Raw genomic sequence first — 19,552 nt, forward strand, 5'->3', positions numbered from 1 at the left:
ATGTGTGTAGCAATGTTAGAACGCAAAAGTAACTCAACCAAAGTCCAAATAACCAAGCAACCTTGAGGAGAGAGAGAGAGAGAGTGACTGCCCAGGCACTCCTATTTATGGACATGTGTGCAATCAGTTCATCCAGGTGTCAATCATCAGTCCTTATTAGCCAATCCCCAGATCCCAGCAACCAAAGGGACTTAATAGGTCTTGAGGCCTAGGAGCCGTCGCACCTGCTATGCCCTGCTGTGCCCTGCAGTGCTCTGGTACACCATAAACTACTACAACTCCTATTTCTAGTCATAGTTCCATTATCTGTATTGTGACTATAATTGCCACTGTTCATCACACCCCCAACCGGCACCGTCAGACACCGCCCACCCAGAGCCTGGGTCTGTCTGAGGTTTCTCCCTAAAAGGAAGTTTTTCCTCGCCATTGTCGCACTAAATGCTTGCTCTTGGGGGAATTACTGGATTTGTTGGGTCTTTGTAAATTATAGTGTGGTCTAGACCTACTCTATCTGTAAAGTGTCTTGAGATAACTCTTGTTATGATTTGATACTATAAAGAAAATTGAATTGAATTGGTTCAGCTCAAGGTCTCAATGGTCTATTTGTTTTTTAGCACTTTTTTAAATGTATCTACTTTGTGTGCCTTTGCAACATGTACAGCGTGCTCTGATGCACACAAAAAAAGTATTAAGAGACGATCTTGATGAGTTTTGACTCCTAACTGCCTCCAGTGCATAAGCATATATTATGTTTTTGAGCTCCCCGAGGAACTCGATAGCAAGGCTGATTCATCAGATTAGGGGCTAGAAGTCTAGATCGTTGAATGTCATATTTGCATACACAGCACTGACTTTTTGTCTTAGCACAATGCTGAATGGCAGGTACAGAGACTTTGCAGCTGAGTAAAATGGCTAATGGGGAAGATAACTCATAATGAAATGGCCAAACAAAATGCCAGAACTTCCATATTCACACTCAGTGAAAGGACATCGGAGACGGAGGAGAGGTTATATAAAGAGTGCAGCCGTGCTTTGCATTGAGATGCATAGTCTAAATATACTTTGTGTACGTGCTTATGTATGAGTGAGTGATAAAAGCCTAATTCCTGCTCAGAGCAGAAAAGTGACCCAGATTTTAAAGTTAGATTATGTGTCACCTAGTCTATATCCACGACGTTCCACTTCCGGGATTGTTCCGGTGCGGCCGAAAATTCCGCCGGATGCATGTCTTTTCGCCGATGTCAGTTTCCTTCCGCTTTCTTTGTGTTGGAATTCTAAACTCCGGTGGATTTCTGAGGACTATGGTTAACTGCTCCTCAGATCTCTGCAGGGTAAATCCAGACAGCTAGCTATAGTGGACTTTCATGGTGACACTTTCACGACTCAAATGCAAAGCATGTACAGAGCACAAGTTAAACTCACTCTCCCTGTTTCACCTGAGACATTTGGACAGCCTGAGTAATGTCGGTCTGACAGCAGGAGAATGGACTGTGGTCGGAGAGAGAGGGCCAGTGTCCATCTCTCTCCAATCCCTGCCTCACTTCATCATTGGAAACAAAAAGTGGAAATCTATTTCCTATGCTGTGATGAATGCTGCTACCATTCTCATCAGTCTCCCTTGTACCTGTTGTTTTTCTTTGCCTTTTTTTTCCTAAAGTAAAAGGCCAGAGGACTGGGAGGAGTCGATATTTGTGCGGCACAAGGAGTGCGGCTACATGTTGAGAGACAACGTCCATTTCCACATGTACATCAGCACGTCGCCGTGTGGGGACGGGAGGCTCAACTCGCCCTATGAAATCACCACAGACTGTAAGACACCAGGCCTTTCTGTTTCTTTTGTTTTACATAGGTTCACAATTCCCGAAAAGAGATCAAAGTAAAGCAAAAATTGTTTAATCCATCCATGCATTTCTTTGTAATGTTATTACAGTCATTTTCTCTTCATTATCTCATTCTCTCAAGTTTATAGAGAGATCATTTTCTCTGGAAGCTATTCTGAAAGCCACTGCTCTGCTTTTTTTTTCTCTCCAGACACTTTCTGTCAGGAAGCTGGCATCCTTTTCATGTCACATCCCGTCTATTGCCTCTTTCAGCCACGTCTTTCAGCCATGTGCTGACTAGATGACATTTTATTGCTTACCCACTGAAAATAAATTGTATATTCATTTAGACGGTTTGCCCAGCTTTTTTCTGGTGGCCTACGAGTTCAGAAATCTAATCTAGACTGCAGTTTCCATCAGTAGAATGTATATATCGCCCCCATCCTTTCATCACAGACTGAAGCTGCTATTCAGCTCTATGAATATACGCTACAGTGCAGTGCATGGCGAGATTGTCATGAAAACCAGTAAGGATGGAAAGAGAGAGGAAGAAGAGATGACGCTGTCATTGCGGAAGCCTTTGAACTTGACGTTTTTTGGTCATTAAACCTCTTAACTGTTCTGCAGTGCGCTCTCAGAGATTAGAAAATTACTTAGTACCTTTTCCTGACTGTTCTTAAACATTTCTGAGCTGTAAGTCGGAGCTTAATTTTTAGCTGCTGTCACATCCGCCGATGCAACAGCTATGGAGGAAGAGAGAAGGAAGAGTTTAAGCCTAGAGGAACGAGAGGTTATTAAAACAGAAGCGGTGAATGTTTACGTACACTTGGTCCCCTTATTAGGGAGATATCCATATTGTAATTTTACTGAAAGCAAGAAAAAATGATCTATAATGTATCCAGTGCTTCTGTTTCAATGTTTCCTTCTTCCTGAAAGTGTGGAGTTTTCTTTTTCTGATACTATGCGGACTATTTACGAATAGCATATACTGTAATTAGCAAAAGTTGCGCCCGTAGAGGTCATGCTGCCTTGTACGCCCACAGGAAACCACATGAAAGTGGTTTAAACAGATTGAGAGCCTGTGCTCTCACTAACAGCGTTTCAAATATGAGGTTTGTACTGTTGGTTAATATTTTTACAGTACAACGTCACACCATGCCTAATATTAACCGTCCGAAGTTCATCAAGGGTGCACCCAAACTGCTAAATCCAGATGGACATCTCCTTCCTTCCAAACCACAGGCTGCTCCGCACATCCAGTCAAATGCTTACTTCATTAACAATTAAGCAGTTAACGGTCCCAAGATAATACATTTAATTCCATAAATGAAGCTTTTAACCTCATTTAAACTTTTGCTTTGAAAGGAATTGCAATGTTTGTCTTTCACTGGAAACTGTACCTGTCATCTTATTAAAATATATATAAAAGTACTCCTTTATTGTTTATCGGCTGACAATAAAATTGGATAAGCATTCATCTTTTCTAATTACATAGAGCTAGTTACACGTGAACACCAATAATTAGTAACTGAGAACATCCCTAATTAGGCAGAGAATGGAACACTTAAGAGCGAATGTGTACTACATAATGGATCGTTTATATCGTAAAATATTAGACTGTTTCCAGCCTATTTTACTTTGTGACCTGGTGCATTTTCAGTAAATTTGATTAGAAGTCTACAAAATGAATCTTGGCTGCTCATTGACGTGATTAGATCTGAAACGGCTTTGTGTTATTTAGAAATGACGGACTTCATTAATCGCTAATTGAATTGGCTATCCAGCAAAGCCGTGTAATAAGAAATGACATAATGTAATGTGTTGTGTTGACAGTGCACAGCAGCAGACACCTCATGAGAAAGCACCGCAGCCACCTGCGGACCAAAATCGAGTCAGGCGAGGGGACGGTGCCGGTGCGATGTCGGGGGCCCGTCCAGACGTGGGACGGCGTCTTACAGGGCGAGCAGCTCATCACCATGTCCTGCACCGACAAGATCACCAGGTCAGTGCTGTCGGATGTTACCTCTGCATCTAAAAAGCTCCTACTGTCTGGGTTTAGGGTTGCATTAAATCCAAACTCTCTCTTTATATTCTGTCTCATTTCACTTTTTGATTTTGTTATCTGTCAAGTGGGTCAAACTAAATTGGACAAATATCTTGTCTGTACTGCTGCCATACTGAACATCCTGCAAACTGATTCATACCTGGAAGAGCCCGGTCTCTTTTAGCGAGTTTAAAATGAAAATCAAATATGATTTTTTTTTTTTTTTTTTGTCAAATAAAATGCTGTCCTTGCTGTCTTTTGCTGACATCAAGCCGGTTGGATATTTGTCTATAAAAAAAGAGGCCACTCTGTTCACTATTTGCAATCTTAACTCTTTGACTTTATATTTTGTTTGTGTGCAACATTTACTTTTCTTAATGCAAAGAAAACAGTCAAGCCAGGCCCTTAAATATAATTTTCTCATTTCCAATCCCACTACTACTGAGCATTGAAGTTATTAGTGCAGGGGCTGTGTTGATTTAGTTGTTAAAGTCACAAGATACCCCAAAATAAAAATCCCAACAAACCATGTGAACACCAAATCCTTTCACCCTACGTCATAAAGGAAAGGTGAAAGGATTGATTGAAGGGTTAACTTTATTAGGAGATTAACTTTTTATGAGAAGGAGTGATCGCTGTTTGAATAAAGATTTTTTTTGAATGTACATTATGAGCCACGTAGAGGTTTGTCTGATATTTACCTTAGCGCATGTGTGTGTGCGTAGGTGCATGTTTGCGTTGCCTGAGCCACGCTGTATATAACCTCTTTTGTAGTTTGGGTGGTGACTATTGATTTCCCATATGTCACTTTAAACAGGTAATCCCGTTCTAATGAATTTCTGCATTAATCTCATCATGGTTTTAATCTCCAGATTTGTAGGAGTGACTCTCTAGCGAATATATTAGTCATACAACACGTATGGCTATTTATATATTCATTTAGGCTTTACCAGGTACATGCTAAAATGTAAGGGCAAGGTTTCTACACAGGAATTTTAGTTGACTCAGAAATGTTCTGTAGGATTGCTGGCAGGGCCAAGCAGTGAAATGATGTCATAATTCCAGTGCAGTGTCAGTGTAACCATCGTAGCTTACACAGAACAAAAACACAATGGAGCCTGCGTTTGTTCTTAAATTTCTAAATGTATCGTCTGCATGTTGGCAAGCCTGCACAGGACAGACGGCTTTGCTCTCCCGCCTCTGTTCCCCCACTGTCCTCGTGTGTGAGGTGTAAAAGCATCTATGTGTACACACTGGAGCATCTTTACATGCAGAGGGAGACATCTATACACACACACACATATTATATATTGGATGACATATTTTAATCTGGATTACCGTAAAGTGGTGGACCGTCGAACCAACCGACAGACCGGCATTGCCATCCCTAGAGCCAGCCTAGCTAAAAATACTTAATACACAATGAAGGTACTCAACAACAGTAATTCTTTACTTCTTGATGTTGCATTTTCCAACATATCTGAAATCGATGTTTAATATAGTCTCAGTTTTTCTGCCAGGGCTGGGCCTCAACAGGAACTGAAACCATGAATTTAGCTTAGTAAGCACAGCTCTGTGCCAACTAAGCCATACAGGACTACAGCTGAGAGAGAGAGAGAGAGAGAGAGAGAGAGAGAGAGAGAGTGTGTGCGCGCGCGCGCGCGCAGGGGTGGTTTTTGGCACGGGCGACCCGGGCAGGCGCATTTTATCATGAGTCATGGGCAGTGTTGGTCATCTTACTTTAAAAAAGTAATTACTTACAGTTACAAATTACTTCTCCCAAAAAGTAACTGAGTTAGTAACTCAGTTACCACATTGTAAAAGTAATTAGTTACTCAGCAAAGTAACTGTGACGTTATTTTTTATGTTTTATAACGCTATTACGTTCTATAACATCCTTGCAATCAATGTGTTCAGCTCGGCCTTGGTCACCTGTTGCTGACCCGAATAATCGAGCGTTGCTTGTTTTAACGGAGTGGCTCCGTCTCCTTCGCTGGAACTCACGCTAGCTGCATTTGGGCTTGGGGTTGGGTTAGCATGTGTTGATGTGAGGTGCTTCATAAGATTCGAGTTGCTTGAGGCAGACGTGGATAAAGTCTTTTTTCCTGGGCAATGCGTGCATGTTACATAAACATTCTTGCCTTTAATTTCAATGAACAAGAAGTAGTGCCGGTACTTCCAGTTCGAGAACGCTACCTTTGAATTTCCCTGGCTCGTCGCCATTGTCGCTGTCTTGTGTTTAGTGGTAGTCAGAGCGTGCAGTGAAACAGCGTGAGCAGGGCATCCGCCCACCCAGCCAATCATCATCGCATTTGCAACGGTGTCATCATCCCCACCCCTGCTCTCTCCAGGCAGCTGATGTGTAGCCAAAGCCTACCTTATTCAACCAAATTGTAGTAACGCGCCACTTTACATTCTCAGTAACGATAACGGCGTTGCAACAATGGGAAAAGTAATTAATTAGATTACTCCGTTACTGAAAAAATAACGCCGTTATACGTTAAACGCCGTTACTACCAACACTGGTCATGGGGGGGCGCCACGAGCACTTGAAAAAGAAAAAGAAATACTCTGCTCCGCGAAGCAGTTTTCTATTATTTATCATTTCACTGTTTGGGGAATTGGCAGATTGACGCCCCCTGCAGCTGCAGGCGCCCCTGCTTGCTGGAAGTGATGTGCACATAAGCTGTGTGTGAGAAGGGGAAAAAGGGAGGGGCGCGCGGGGGACAGTTCACCCCTGCGCCGCGAAGCGGTTTTCTGTTATCTACCATTTCACTGTGTGGGGAATTGGCAAATCGGCGCCCTCCTTGCAGCTGCAGGCGCCCTGCTTGCACCCCCTACTTTCACAATGAAATGGACTAGTCCGTAACGGTGCGGCGCCCGGCGCGAAAGATAAACAGACGGTGACAGGAGAACTCGGAAGTACACAGAGACGGAGCAAGACGAGTCCAAACCTTTCTTTTATGTCAATGGTCTAAACGCGAAAATGAAACAAAGTTACCCAAGCGGCTCAAATAAAAGAAAAAAGCGAAAAGACATGTTTTCGGCAGTAGCAGGACCTTCATCAGCATGGCTGATGATAGTGGTGGTGGTGTCGGTGTAGGCGGCAGTGACATCCACAGTGAGGAGGAGACTCAGGAGGAGAGAGACAGAGATGAGGGAGTGAGGGTAGAACCTGCGGTAAGCACAACTCCCCTTAAAACACGTTGCCCCTTGATAAAACTGAGCCAAAAACTGAGTGGTGGACAAAACGCTACAACAATAAAAGACGTAGGCATTCTTTACTGTATGATTGATTAGTAGCCTATATAAACGTTGCACATCATGCAAACTTTCTTAACGAGAATTGTAGCTTTTCTATCTGCTTAGGCAGACAAAAACTCATGATAGACCTCTTCAAATTAAAGCACAGGATCTCTTGAAATGATTAAAAAAAATATATATATATATATAGATATATAGCTATATATATAGATATATAGATATATATAGCTATATAAGACAGCCATCTGCCATATATTGTTTTATGATTCATGAGGAGTATACAATTGTATTAATCTTGTTACATTTTTTATTATTGTATATATTGTTGGCACATGTATGTATATAGTGTATATTTATTTTAAGTTCTGATAACCTATACTGTCATATTTTGTGCAGAATTGTGTTCATTGTGGAGATTGTTCACCTTAAAAAGTGTGTTTCCTGTTGTATTTGCAATAGTTAAATAACTGGATTCTCTTAAGTGTGTTTTTCAAATGCTCTAATGAAGGATTTATGCAGTTGAGAAATATAATTTTCTCTTTCACTTATGTTGTTGGGGGGGGGGCGCTCGAAGGGGGTCTCGCCCTGGGTGTAATTCAATGTAGAACCGCCCCTGTGTGTGTGTGTGTGTGTGTGTGTGTGTGTGTGTGTGTGTGTGTGTGTGTGTGAAAGGATTGGCACAAACACACACACAGAGGGGAAGAGAGAGAGGTGGAGCCGCTGTTAATTTGACCAATTTGATTCAGTTGGCCAGGGCTGGAGATGGTGTGATTAAATCTACCCAGGTCACCAACGGGGGTGAAAGCAATTACTTTACAAAAAAATCAAGTGACAGGGGAGGGAGAAGGGACACCCTGCTTTTCTTCCCTTCCACCATCCCCTCTCCTCCATCCCGCCAGGCCAGACGCCAGACGCACTCTCTTTGCTCCACAGCCTCCTCTTTCCGCTTTTTTTTATATGGCTGTAAATGATGGGTGGCCGTCGTTAAAGTGAGTGGGTCACCCAGGGCCAGTTTATCAAGGTCAGGGTGGAGGGTGGAACTGAGAGGAGCTTAGGATCGCAGACTCAACACAGTAATACACACACACACACACACACACACACACACACACACACACACAGCTGCAGTCTTAAAGTGATCCCCTGGATACTCCTCTTGTCCTCTGTCACACTCATTTTGCAACCTCCCATTACTTTTTTTTATTTCCCCACTTCCTTCAGTTCCTACATTTAATTATACTTAGTTCAGCCTTGACCATAAGGGATTTTAGGATCTTAATCATCATATCATAATCATTTTTGATAACGGGCAATGTGTCAGCCCATCATTGCTTCACCTGATGATCATCGTTTTGTTTTCTTAAGCCAGGCCCAATGAAGCTCCTTTGCTAATATTTGATTTGAAGTCAACAGCTGGATTTAATTGAGGGGCCTAAATGGCTTTCATATAACGATGATGTTCTCCAATCCACTGCAGTTTTATGCAGATGAACACATTACTTTAATGGTCTACGTTTACCGGGGGAGGGAAGAAAGGATCGATGTAGACAGAGAGAGAGAGAGAGAGAGAGAGAGGGAGAGAGAGAGAAAAAGAGGGAGAGAGAGAGAGACAGAGAGAGAGAGGTCTCTACCCTCTCCTCTCTTTAAATTCACACACCCAAGCCAGATGGCTGTCTTTTCTTGCATGAGATTAGAAGATGTTTCTGATTCACGGTGTCGCTTTCTGGGTAAATTAATATTTTCAGGCTAAACTCTTTCTGTTTTGGGTGGAGCACTCTGTTTGAGAGAGAAGGGCCGATCTTGGCTGACAGATTGCAGGTAAAGCGTAGGCAGGCGGCCGCTCCTTCCTGAGCCCGTTTAGTGATTCCCAAATTACGTTAATTGACTGCTCGGGAAACGAAAGAAGCCATAATGAGTGATTATTAAGTCGGCGAGAGAGAAGGAAAAACAAAACAGGCAGCCGCTGTAATTGCATCCATGATAAAGAGACATTGATTAACAAAAAAGAACAAATGATCTAAAAATTTGTAGCATAATGTCAAGCTTTAGATTGTGCCTCGCATAAGTTCATTAGTCCAGTGCACCGGAGAGTACACAACTCAGGCACACAGCAGGCTTTCTGTCTCTATGAAGGGCAGGAATGATAATAAACACGGTAATTATCATTTTCCATCCAGAAATTAGCATCTGCTGCTTAAATAGAGGGGATTTCGACAGTAGGTGGCACATGACCAGCTGGCTACAGTAACAGGCATTGGTGTGGCTGGCAGGATTAGCCCCACAGTGATTTTGTGTCACTCGTGGATCTCCCTAAACAAATCCTGAGGTGATTGCCCCTCGCATTGAGCAATCGACAGAAGCTTGCCTGCAGCCCCGTGCAGTGCATTAACCTCAATGGCACTGATGAATGCACACATGGTAATGTGTTGTTTCATGTAGTGAATGCTGATGGACTGACCTTTGGCAGTGTTGTTGTAGGTGGTGATGATGGTTTGTGTCTCTGAACCAGGGAAAATGGGGAGTGTGTGTGTGTGTGTGTGTGATTGTGTGTACGTGTGAGTATCTGTTTGTGTGTGTTGTCAGTCCAGTGGCTGTTATTCATCACGTCCCACATCAAGATAATGATCAAATTGTCTCCACCTGTCATTGAGGCTCTCACATCTGTCTCTCTCTCTCTTTTTACACTTCCTCTCTCTACCCATCTCTCCCCCTTTCTCTTCCTTTCCCCCCTTGATTCTATCTCTCTTCCCATGTATTCTCCCTCCCCCCAACTGTTGCCTTCCCTTCTTCTTTCTTTCATCCTCACCCACATTTCCACAACTGCTCTTTATGCCATTCTCTCATTCCTCTTTCTGTCTTCTCCCTCCTTTTTCACCGTCCCCTCCTCCTCTACTTTTCAAACCATCCTACTGCTTTTCTCCCCGCCCCTCAGATGGAACATCCTTGGCCTGCAGGGGGCGCTGTTGAGCCACTTTGTGGAGCCAGTGTACCTGCACAGCGTGACCGTCGGCAGCCTGCGCCACACGGGCCATCTGGGCAGAGTTCTGAACCAGCGCCAGGAGCGCCTGGGTCCACTGCCCGCCACGCACAGACGCAACCAGCCCCTGCTCAGCGGTATGGCCACGACACAGACAGTCAGACATGTCTCAGTGGGATTTAGACAAATTACATTTTGGAATACATCGACTTAGGGACGTTTTTTTACACCATAAAAAGGCACAATGAAATTCATTCATGAGTCCTTTCAATATAGCTGGTGCTGGAGGCTTGGTCTCTATTTTAAAGTGGTCTCTAAACCGTCAAGAAGTTGAAATAGTGCAAAATTGCATGTCAAAGCTTCACAAAAATTGAAAACTGTGCGAAAGACCTGCACAAATGTACTTGACTTCCTTGAGCAAATCTACTGATCAGATTACAGCGATTCCATTATCGTCGGAAATGTTGCTGCTTTGGTCAGTTTCCCTCATAAGTGATGAGCATATGGACACCCAGATTATCCATGTGACCCTTTGAGTTGTTATTTTCACTTTGATATTTTGAAAATGCAGTAGTTTGGAATAAGAGTCAAATAAAATGCTGTGTTGAACCACAAACAACTATATTTCCAACTCACAGAAGGTTAAGGTGAATTACAGTTAAAAATCGCTGCATGAGATTGCTCAGCTAAACCTTATTACATCAGCTATAATTAGTCAATTTAATTCTTTATTTTTTTAAATAGTTTTTTGCTACTTGGGGGCAGCAGAAACAAGCTGTGAACACAACATTGATAATTTATCACTTTTTAAGTTAATATGGCAAACAGATATCTATTTACACATTCAGCAGATACGGAGCAACATTATCATTCATTTGGAGTCGTGTTTGTGTCCACCTGATAAATGTAAGTCCACAATACACTCTTCTTTTATCTCTGTGTTGCCTTCTACCAACTTAGCCGAAAAAAACCCCCCACTTTTTAAACTCACTAAACCAGGAAGTCAAAGGTTGGTTGACTGACTGCTTGGATGTTTTAGTATTCTGTTTGTTTGTTTTTTTATATTCTCCAGCTAAATGACATATTGTGCTTTCTATTTTCCTCCTGCCAAAATAATCTGTGCTAAAGAGATCTCTGTGTTTTCCGATGGGGCCATCCCATACAGAGATCCTTGGCCATGTGTATACAGTATCTATTTTCAGAGGTTCTTTTTAATAAATATGTCTGCTCTAGACCAAATGAATTATAACAGATCCCACATGTAACACACACACACACACTTCAACAAATTCATGTACCCCTGCTTCTCTACAGTTACATTGTGCCAGCCAGACAAGCAACAGCCATGAAGTTGTCTGCCTCCAGGGCTCCACTGAGACCTGAGGCTTTCGTTTGTAGTGAAGCTGGATGTTGGAAGAGAATCTGAATGACACCCAACTTGTAGAAACTGCATCAGCCATCACTTCAGATCTAGGCCAGTCAGAGTGTCTGAGCGACAGAGATGCACAGCGATGTAGGGCACATTGTGTTGCTATGGATCATTGATGAGAACAAAGACGTTGACAATCACATATTAAGAAACCGCCAACTACGCATATGTATTATCTTAAATGCGCACAATGGATACATCTATTACATTCTCCATATCTACTATACTTTTATCAGGTTTCAAGTATACTTCTTGAAGGGCATAGGATTGCAGGGCTCTGCTCCGGGTAATTGGGTGCCATGAGGATGAATATTTTGTGAGGCCTATCCTCATCAAGATTGATAATTGTACTGAATTGTCCTCTGGTGATGAGCGCCCGGACAAATTCATCATTGAATCCACCGACCACGGCCTCAGCGAGCATTTCTCATGATTTGTTCAATGGCTTTCTGAATGGAGTCATTTGAGTTGTCTTGAAACGAGATTTTAGATTATTACAGGCTGCAGTTAATGTTTGGAGAACTGTGTTCAGGTGTGATCCATTTGTTCATCGATCATACTTACTTATAATATTAAGTTATTCACTCCAACTATAATAAACCTCGCAGTAAGTACATAGTTGGTTTAATGACTATAAATAAAAATAAAAAATTTCCTTCAATGATGCAGCACAATGTCTTTTACGTTTGTCTTAGTGTTGAGGGTTCTATGTGTTGACGAATGATATAGACATGCCCTTTACTTTCAAACATCCTCTTTACCTAAAACAGAGGTGGCCCCCTCCTGCAAATACTCTCCCCTCCCCTCTAACACGCTTCACAATGATGAGTGTTTTCTGTATGTGTCCACACATCGCAAACTGTCAGATCTTTGCACCTGCAGTACCTTGAGTAGCTGCAATCTGAAGGGATGGGAGGAGAGGAAGGAAGATGGACACACAGTGGAGATGGCCCTACACCAAATCAATGTAATCACAGCCCTTATCAGACAGCCATTCAATCTGAAGGGAGCTCGGACAGAGAGAGAAAGAGAGAGACAGGCTGAGGGGAAGAGGGGGAGACAGCAAGGCAGGAGGGGAATAAAGAAAAAGAGAGCTTCGGTTGCATTCAGATGTCTGGGTTCCCCTCCCCCCCATCTCCTCCTCCATTCTTTTATTGGCTCTGATGAGCTCCTCGGCTATTGTCTGTCCAGGGTTATTTAAAAGCAACACCCCGAGAGGAAATTCCTGGGGATGGCAGGGCCCGCTCTTATCGCATTCAGCCAAAGCAGCTACACCTGAACCCCGGGGGGCCAAAGACATCGATGGTGTGACTTGTCCTTCACTCTCGTCCTGCTGTTCACTTCCACCGCAGAAACTGAGGCAGGGCTTTGTCGTTTTGGGATAAGAAGAATCAGGACGCCAGTAGATAAAGGAAACACGGTTAATAATGGTTGTGACTTCACCACCAGTTTTGCAGTTTGGGGAGGACACATGCTTGTTGTACAGCTACGCCTTTGTTCACTTTTCACAATTTTAAATTGTAACCTCTTATACCATTCGTTACGGAAAAACTAGTCACGCGATGGGAACGTCAAGTGAAACTCGCCAACACTTTCTCGTCTCAGAAATAATGGAGCAACGCCAAATGTATGCAGTCTTGGGCTTTTTTTGGTTTTGCTTCAGTGTTTCTAATAACCTATTTTAGAAGAAGGCAAACAATAAGAGCAGCTCACCAGACAGCGAGTGAAGGAGAAAGCGGGCCCTGCTGAGGGAGAGAGAGAGAGAGATTATGATGTGTTGTTACGCAAACGACGACCAATGTATGGTCATAATGAGTTATGGATTTAAAAGTAGTTTAAAAGTTATTGTTTTTTGGTTCACTTTCTACATTTGGGTCGGATCTCGTTCTCACCTAGTAAAGTGAACCAAACCAAGTACACTCGGAAGCGAACCGAGACCCCTGTTTTCAAGCGGACCAGAGTTCGGTTGTTTGGTCGCACCATAGTTCGAATGAGCTTTTAACACCACCCCAAACGAACCGGACTATCCATCAAAATGTTCAAGAAAACATCTCAGGTGTGAAAGCATACTTATTAATACCTAAACTCTGATATTAATAGTAATATAGAATAGTAATACTTACTTTTTTAATAATTACTGCCCAAGACTGAACCTGACACCCAAATACATGCTCCACTCCTGCTGCCAGTGAGCTAAGAATACCCGATGACCTGTTGGTTTTATATATAATATGATATTAAATATGATAGGAGGTAACTTAATTTTATAAGATATAATGATTATGTACATCACCAAAGTCGTATGTATCAAGAAGATACGTTTTTTTTATCTTTCCAATTTAGTTCTGTAAGGACTGGGGTTGATTGTTAAAAGTATCCATTGGCACTTTAGAACTATGTTGGAGAGCTGCACACCTGTTAGGGAAGAAAGTAGCTCTAAATGTATTTATATTGTATGTGTTACTGCTTAAAGCAGTTGGGGGTAAAGTGCTGTTGGAAGCAAATAAAAAGTATTTCAGAGATTTGAACCGGCAACCTTTCAGTCACATGTCTGCCATTCTCGTAAATGAGTTGCTACCCCTCACACAGACATAGAAGAAGACCATCTTTTTCGCACACTTTTTGCTTCACTATTCCTCCTCTGCAGCTCCACCCCCCTAAGGAATACTATTAAAAGCCCTGCAGTACTACAATAATGCAGTATAGATGCAATGTGTACACATAAACACACAAGATATGCTGTACTGTGACTCTCCAGCAGCCTCAGATATTAAGCTACGGGTATGTGTACTATTACAGTTATGAATCCCATAACCAAAGGCTCTAATTCTGTCTCTTTCATGTCTGCCAAACACTTCCCAGAAGAGAAATTGATCAGGTCTTCAATGAGGGAAAAATCAAATTGGCTTTTACAGAAACAGAGGAGTCAAGTCCATTGAAGGAATGAAATGAGCCGTGAATGGAGCAAGAGAAAGGAAAAAGGCAGGATGGATAGGAGAGTCTTTTGTTCAAAGAGGTGCGTCTCCACAAGGGAGAAGGGATGGGTAATAAGAGACTTGGAGGATTGTTACTGTGGCAGGCAATTCATTTCAGCTCCAAGAAGCTACAGAAAAGAAGAGCTGAGATTGGTGAATGGAAGAGTGAAGACGGGAAAATGAGTGTGGCAAGGAGGAAGATGATCTGCAGGCATGTATTGTGGTTTTGCACATCAGGTATTGTACTATAACAAGCTGTCTGTCAGACGGTGAGATCAGAGGCAACTGTTGTTCACCCGTCGCACAGAATCTGTCTGCTGATTTTCTGTGAAGGTATCGTTAACATTGCAAGATATAATAAAAAACTGGATTGGAAGTCAAGGTGAAATCCAAGACAGTCATTCCTTTCTGAAGACAGATTTAGAGTGGATATAATGTTCAGGCAGCATTTAACTGTCAGATTTTGTAGCCTAGATGGTACATGTTAAGTACAGTATGTCTCTGGCACTATAACGCCTATTGCAATCGTTTTTTTTCTTTCTGTTGTAGTATTGCCAGCATTAGGTTAAAAAACACAATGCAACATATTAATAATTGTAATTCAAAGTACACACCTTACATCAGATAGTTTCAGCTTTGATAATGTTCAAAAGAAGCCAGAGGTCAGCTATTAGCTACCCTGGCAAACAGACTTTCTGTAAGTCGTTTTATTAATATTATTAAGAAATCGCTTAGCTTAGTTCAGCATAACTATTGGAAACGGGGCAACAGCTAGCCTGGCTGTATCCAATGGTACTATAAGAAAGTCCACCCACAAGAGCATCTAAAGCTCACTAAAACTGGTGTATAAACAACACGTTTTGGTTTTACAGGCGGTTACAGTATGTGCTGGACTATTTTCTGTTAGCTTAAGAGGTGCAGATTTTGTTATCTTTGGACAGAGCCAAACTAGCTGTTTCTACGTTTTCAGTCTATATGCTAAGCGAAGCTAACCAGCTGCTAGCTAGCTTCACACTTACTGTACAGACATGATAGAGGTATCAAGTTTTTCATCCAACTCTCGACAAGAGAGGGAATCATTTCCTAAAATGTTGAACTATGCTTTTATTTGTAGGAGTAAGAATTGTCTTATGGTTAATCACAGAAACCCTTTTACAACCTTTTATAGCTAACATCTGGGACAACAGGTGAAAATGTGCCATTTGGCTAACACTGACACACACACACACACACACACACAGTGATCTATTTGTATTGTCCCTGTAAAAAATAAATACAAATACATGCCTCTTTATCACTGCTGGAAACTTCTAGCTGGCCTGTATTCTCACTCCACTCAGCATCTGTTACTGCTTCAGGCTGTACAATTGGATGTTTTCAAAACCTCGAACACTGAATCTAAAATTCTCCATTTTCCTTACCATGAATATACTGGTGAACTGGCTCCTATGAAACACCCACGGTTGCCTCTAAAGGACATTTTTTGCCCTGAGCCCTCATTCTTTTCTCACCCCGCTGTCAGCTCTGTTTCCGCCACAGGCCCGGGCACCTCTGCCAGCATGCAGACGGCTAATTCTCTACATGGGACCCAATGCGAGAGCCACTCACCTCCACTTTCCCTCTACAGCTGTCTCTCTTTCTCCTTCCTCGACTGATTGCTTTGTGTGCTTTGCTATCAAGGCTAATTATTTTAGAGAGAGAAGGTGGAGAGAGCGGGACAGAATGACAGACAGTCCAGTGCAGGCGAGGGTTCATCTTTGTGACTGGAGATAACATTTATGGCGTACATAGCTGGCAACACTCAATACCTCTTAACTGCTGGAACTCAAGAGCAGACAAGCACTTATACAAAGGCAAGAACACATTGCTTATATGCTCAATAGATCTCCTGTTCCCTCCTCTGTGGGTATATCAAAGCTTCATATAAACAGCCCTGCAGTTTCAGGCCCAGGTTGACTTGGCTTTTTGCAGCGCTGCAAAACTTTATGTCTGCCATTAGCCTCGGGGAGAGAGTGAGGGCAGGGGAAGGAAGGTTACACGAAACAACAGAGTGGAGGTTTGACAGGAAAAGAGTACATTTCCACTCAGATACTTGTTTTACTCACAAGTGCATTACATTTTGAAACCCTTTTCTGAAATGTTTTGTTTTATACAGAGATGATGTGGATGAACCTTAAGTGTAATGGAGATTAAACCCACCCCATGTGTTGTCTTCTCTGTAGGGCTGAGCAGTGCCGAGTATCAGCAGCCGGGGAAGGCTTCATGTGTGAGTGTCAACTGGACGCTGGGTGATTCACAGTTGGAGGTGGTCAACACAGCCACCGGACAGAGACGGGACTCAGGGACACCCTCGCGGCTCTGCAAGCGCGCCCTGTTCACACGCTGGAACAGACTTTACCGCAAGGTGAGGGCAAATATCCACAGGGGAGGTAAAATCAGGGCCGAATGGCTAAGCTAAATATATCAGGGGGGAAAGAGAATGTATAAGAGAAATACTTCTGGTCAGTGGCTGAATTGTCTTTTAGTTTTCTTGTTGTAAAGTATAAAGACAATGTTATGGGTCATGGGCATCGTAGTATTTAGAGCCATCTGCCACACCAAACTTACAAGATTTCTTGAACCATAGATGTTGGTTAAACCTTCAACAACGTAGATGCCCCAGAAACAAAGTTGAGATAATTAATACTGATGGCCATAACATTTAGATTATACAGGTTATTCCTGTGTTTCTATGCTGTATGTACATTGAGGACATCTTTACAAGTAATAGGAATTTACAGTGGTAAAAATACCGACAGAACTAGGGCCTCCTCTCACTCTATAGGCTTTTCTCACAGCACACATTTTGACTTTTGCGTTATGGTAGACAAAGCACAGGTGTATTTTATTTTTATGGCCGGGTGTAACATTCATGATAGCTCTGTTCCATACCATACCAATGCAAGCATGCACAATACAAAGGGCACTGGCACAACTCAATTGAATAATGCCATTATTAATATTATTAATTACACTGTGCTTTGCTTGTTATGACATGTCAATATATCTGCTGTGGAAAAAAAAAAGGTCTTTCTAATTTAAATGTTAATTAAAAACCACCTTCCCTTGTGTATCTTTTACTTGCTGGAGAAAAAATATTATGATGTACTATTTAATTAATCTGAGCAGAAACAATAGTCACATTTTCATATGAATAAATGTCTGTTTTAACACTGCTCCCCTCACTCTCCCTGTAAATGCTCCTCTGCTGGAAGGCGAGAGACATTACTCAGCTGTTGTCAAAAACAATACGCAATCCTTTGCCATCAGAAATCACATGCAAGCACGTACACACAGTAATAAAGAAACATTAACTGTAGAGATGCATGCCAACAGCTCAGTTAAAAAGCACATAGACACATGTATTAAAATCAGCATCCCAGAGTGCTGTGGCTGCAGGTGAGCTCTCTGTGGCGGATATGTGGAATTTCCTTTCTGCCTTAGATAAATTTGCCCGCCTGGCAACTACTGCGGCTTATCAAAAACTGGCAGCTCGGATCTTTAACGTCAGCACACAGACCCGCTGCACTTTCATTTCCATTCTGAAACTTTATGTAACAGACAGTGCCTGCATCGCCAAATTGCGGCCGTTAAAGCATAATGACTATGAAACCATAATTATTTGGAGAAGTACTCGAGGAGGCCCCCACCCTAAGTGCTCCCTGCGCGCAGTATATAAGGGCCACGCAAGAGCAGTCGCACTAATCTCCAAAAGAAACTTTTGCTCTCTCCCTCTCTCTCTCCCTACTTGTCTCTCCGCCGATCTTCATTGTTTCCCCTCGCGACAATAGGAATGCACAAAAAGCACAGAGAATGTTCAATTGCTTGTGAAATTTAAATGGGGAGATTACACAGCTGTTGAAGCCCCCCACCTCCCAACCCCACCCAAATGCATTTGTGCCGGCTCATTCGTTTTGTTTTGTTCGCTCTTCTTCTTCTCTCTCTCTCTCTCTCTCTCTCTCTCTCTCTCTCTCTCCCCCCCACCCCCACCTTAACGAAACCTTTAGCCTCTGTGCCCCGGCTTTATTCCCCTCTCTTTGTTTTCTCCTCGTATCGTCATGTCTGTCTCTGTGTCACTTTTATCTGACTCACAATTGCTCTCTCTCTCTCTCTCTCTTTCCTCTTCTCTTTCTCCCTTGATCGCTCGCCTTCTTCAGTCGGGGATCCACGTGTCCGGCTCGGTGGAACGCCAGCTCATGTACTGCGAGGCCAAGATGGCGGCACGTTCTTACCAGACAGTGAAGCAGCAGTGGTTCAGATCTCTGCAGGAAATGGGCCTCGGGACCTGGGTCAAGAAACCGCCCGAGCAGGAACAGTTCCTGCTGTCGGACTGAAGATGTGTGTGTGTGTGTGTGTGTGTGTGTGTGTGTGTGTGTGTGTGTGCGTGTGCGTTTAACCTTTATTTTTTTAGGGTAAGATGCCATGCTCTTTACCAACATCTGCTTCACACCTTCATACTAGGAAGTTTAGCAGTCCAACCTCTAAACTCAAGGCCATCACAACCGTGTGTGTGTGTGTGTGTGTGTGTGTGTGTGTGTGTGTGTGTGTCATTCTGGATGTGTCACCCATCCACCCAACAGAAACACGTCAAGAGGAAGGTCAACTGAGCGGGCTGAAAAGAAAACAGACATAACCCTTTCTTTGACTTGCCCTTCTTCAAACGCACAAAAACACACGTTTAAGCAAACACCTAAATACTCCCCTCTCCGGTTGTCAACGAAGGATGGGGTAACCTTGAGCAGAATGAAAGGCAGCCGCTATCTTGTCATCAGCTATTTCCGGGCCCCAAGGCTCCCGCTGAGGAGCAGAGCCACGGGGGAGAAAGAAAGAGAAAAAAAAAGAGAGAGAGAGGTCCACGTCCAATTACCGGCCCTGTCAGGGTGACGGGTGATAGAAGAAGAGGAAGGGAAGTGATGGGAAGAGAGAGTGAGAAAAAGAGAAGGACATACAATTGCTTCAGCCCGCCTCACCTTCCCGTTCTCATTTCTACATTTGTCCTCCTCC

The 19,552-nt window shown here is 42.9% G+C and overlaps 1 protein-coding gene across 1 annotated transcript; it reads left to right on the forward strand.

The window, feature by feature from the left end:
• Positions 1 to 868: 868 nt before the first annotated feature.
• Positions 869 to 19,070, forward strand: LOC144537495 (double-stranded RNA-specific editase B2-like). The gene is made up of 6 exons (XM_078281252.1): positions 869 to 882; positions 1,658 to 1,809; positions 3,654 to 3,822; positions 10,061 to 10,242; positions 16,732 to 16,913; positions 18,706 to 19,070. The coding sequence occupies exons 1-6, from the start codon at positions 869 to 871 to the stop codon at positions 18,880 to 18,882; spliced, it is 876 nt and encodes a 291-aa protein (XP_078137378.1). The 3' UTR covers positions 18,883 to 19,070.
• The last annotated feature ends 482 nt before the right edge of the window (positions 19,071 to 19,552 follow it).

This window comes from Sander vitreus, chromosome 22, assembly GCF_031162955.1.
Source record: "Sander vitreus isolate 19-12246 chromosome 22, sanVit1, whole genome shotgun sequence".
NCBI lineage: Eukaryota > Metazoa > Chordata > Actinopteri > Perciformes > Percidae > Sander > Sander vitreus.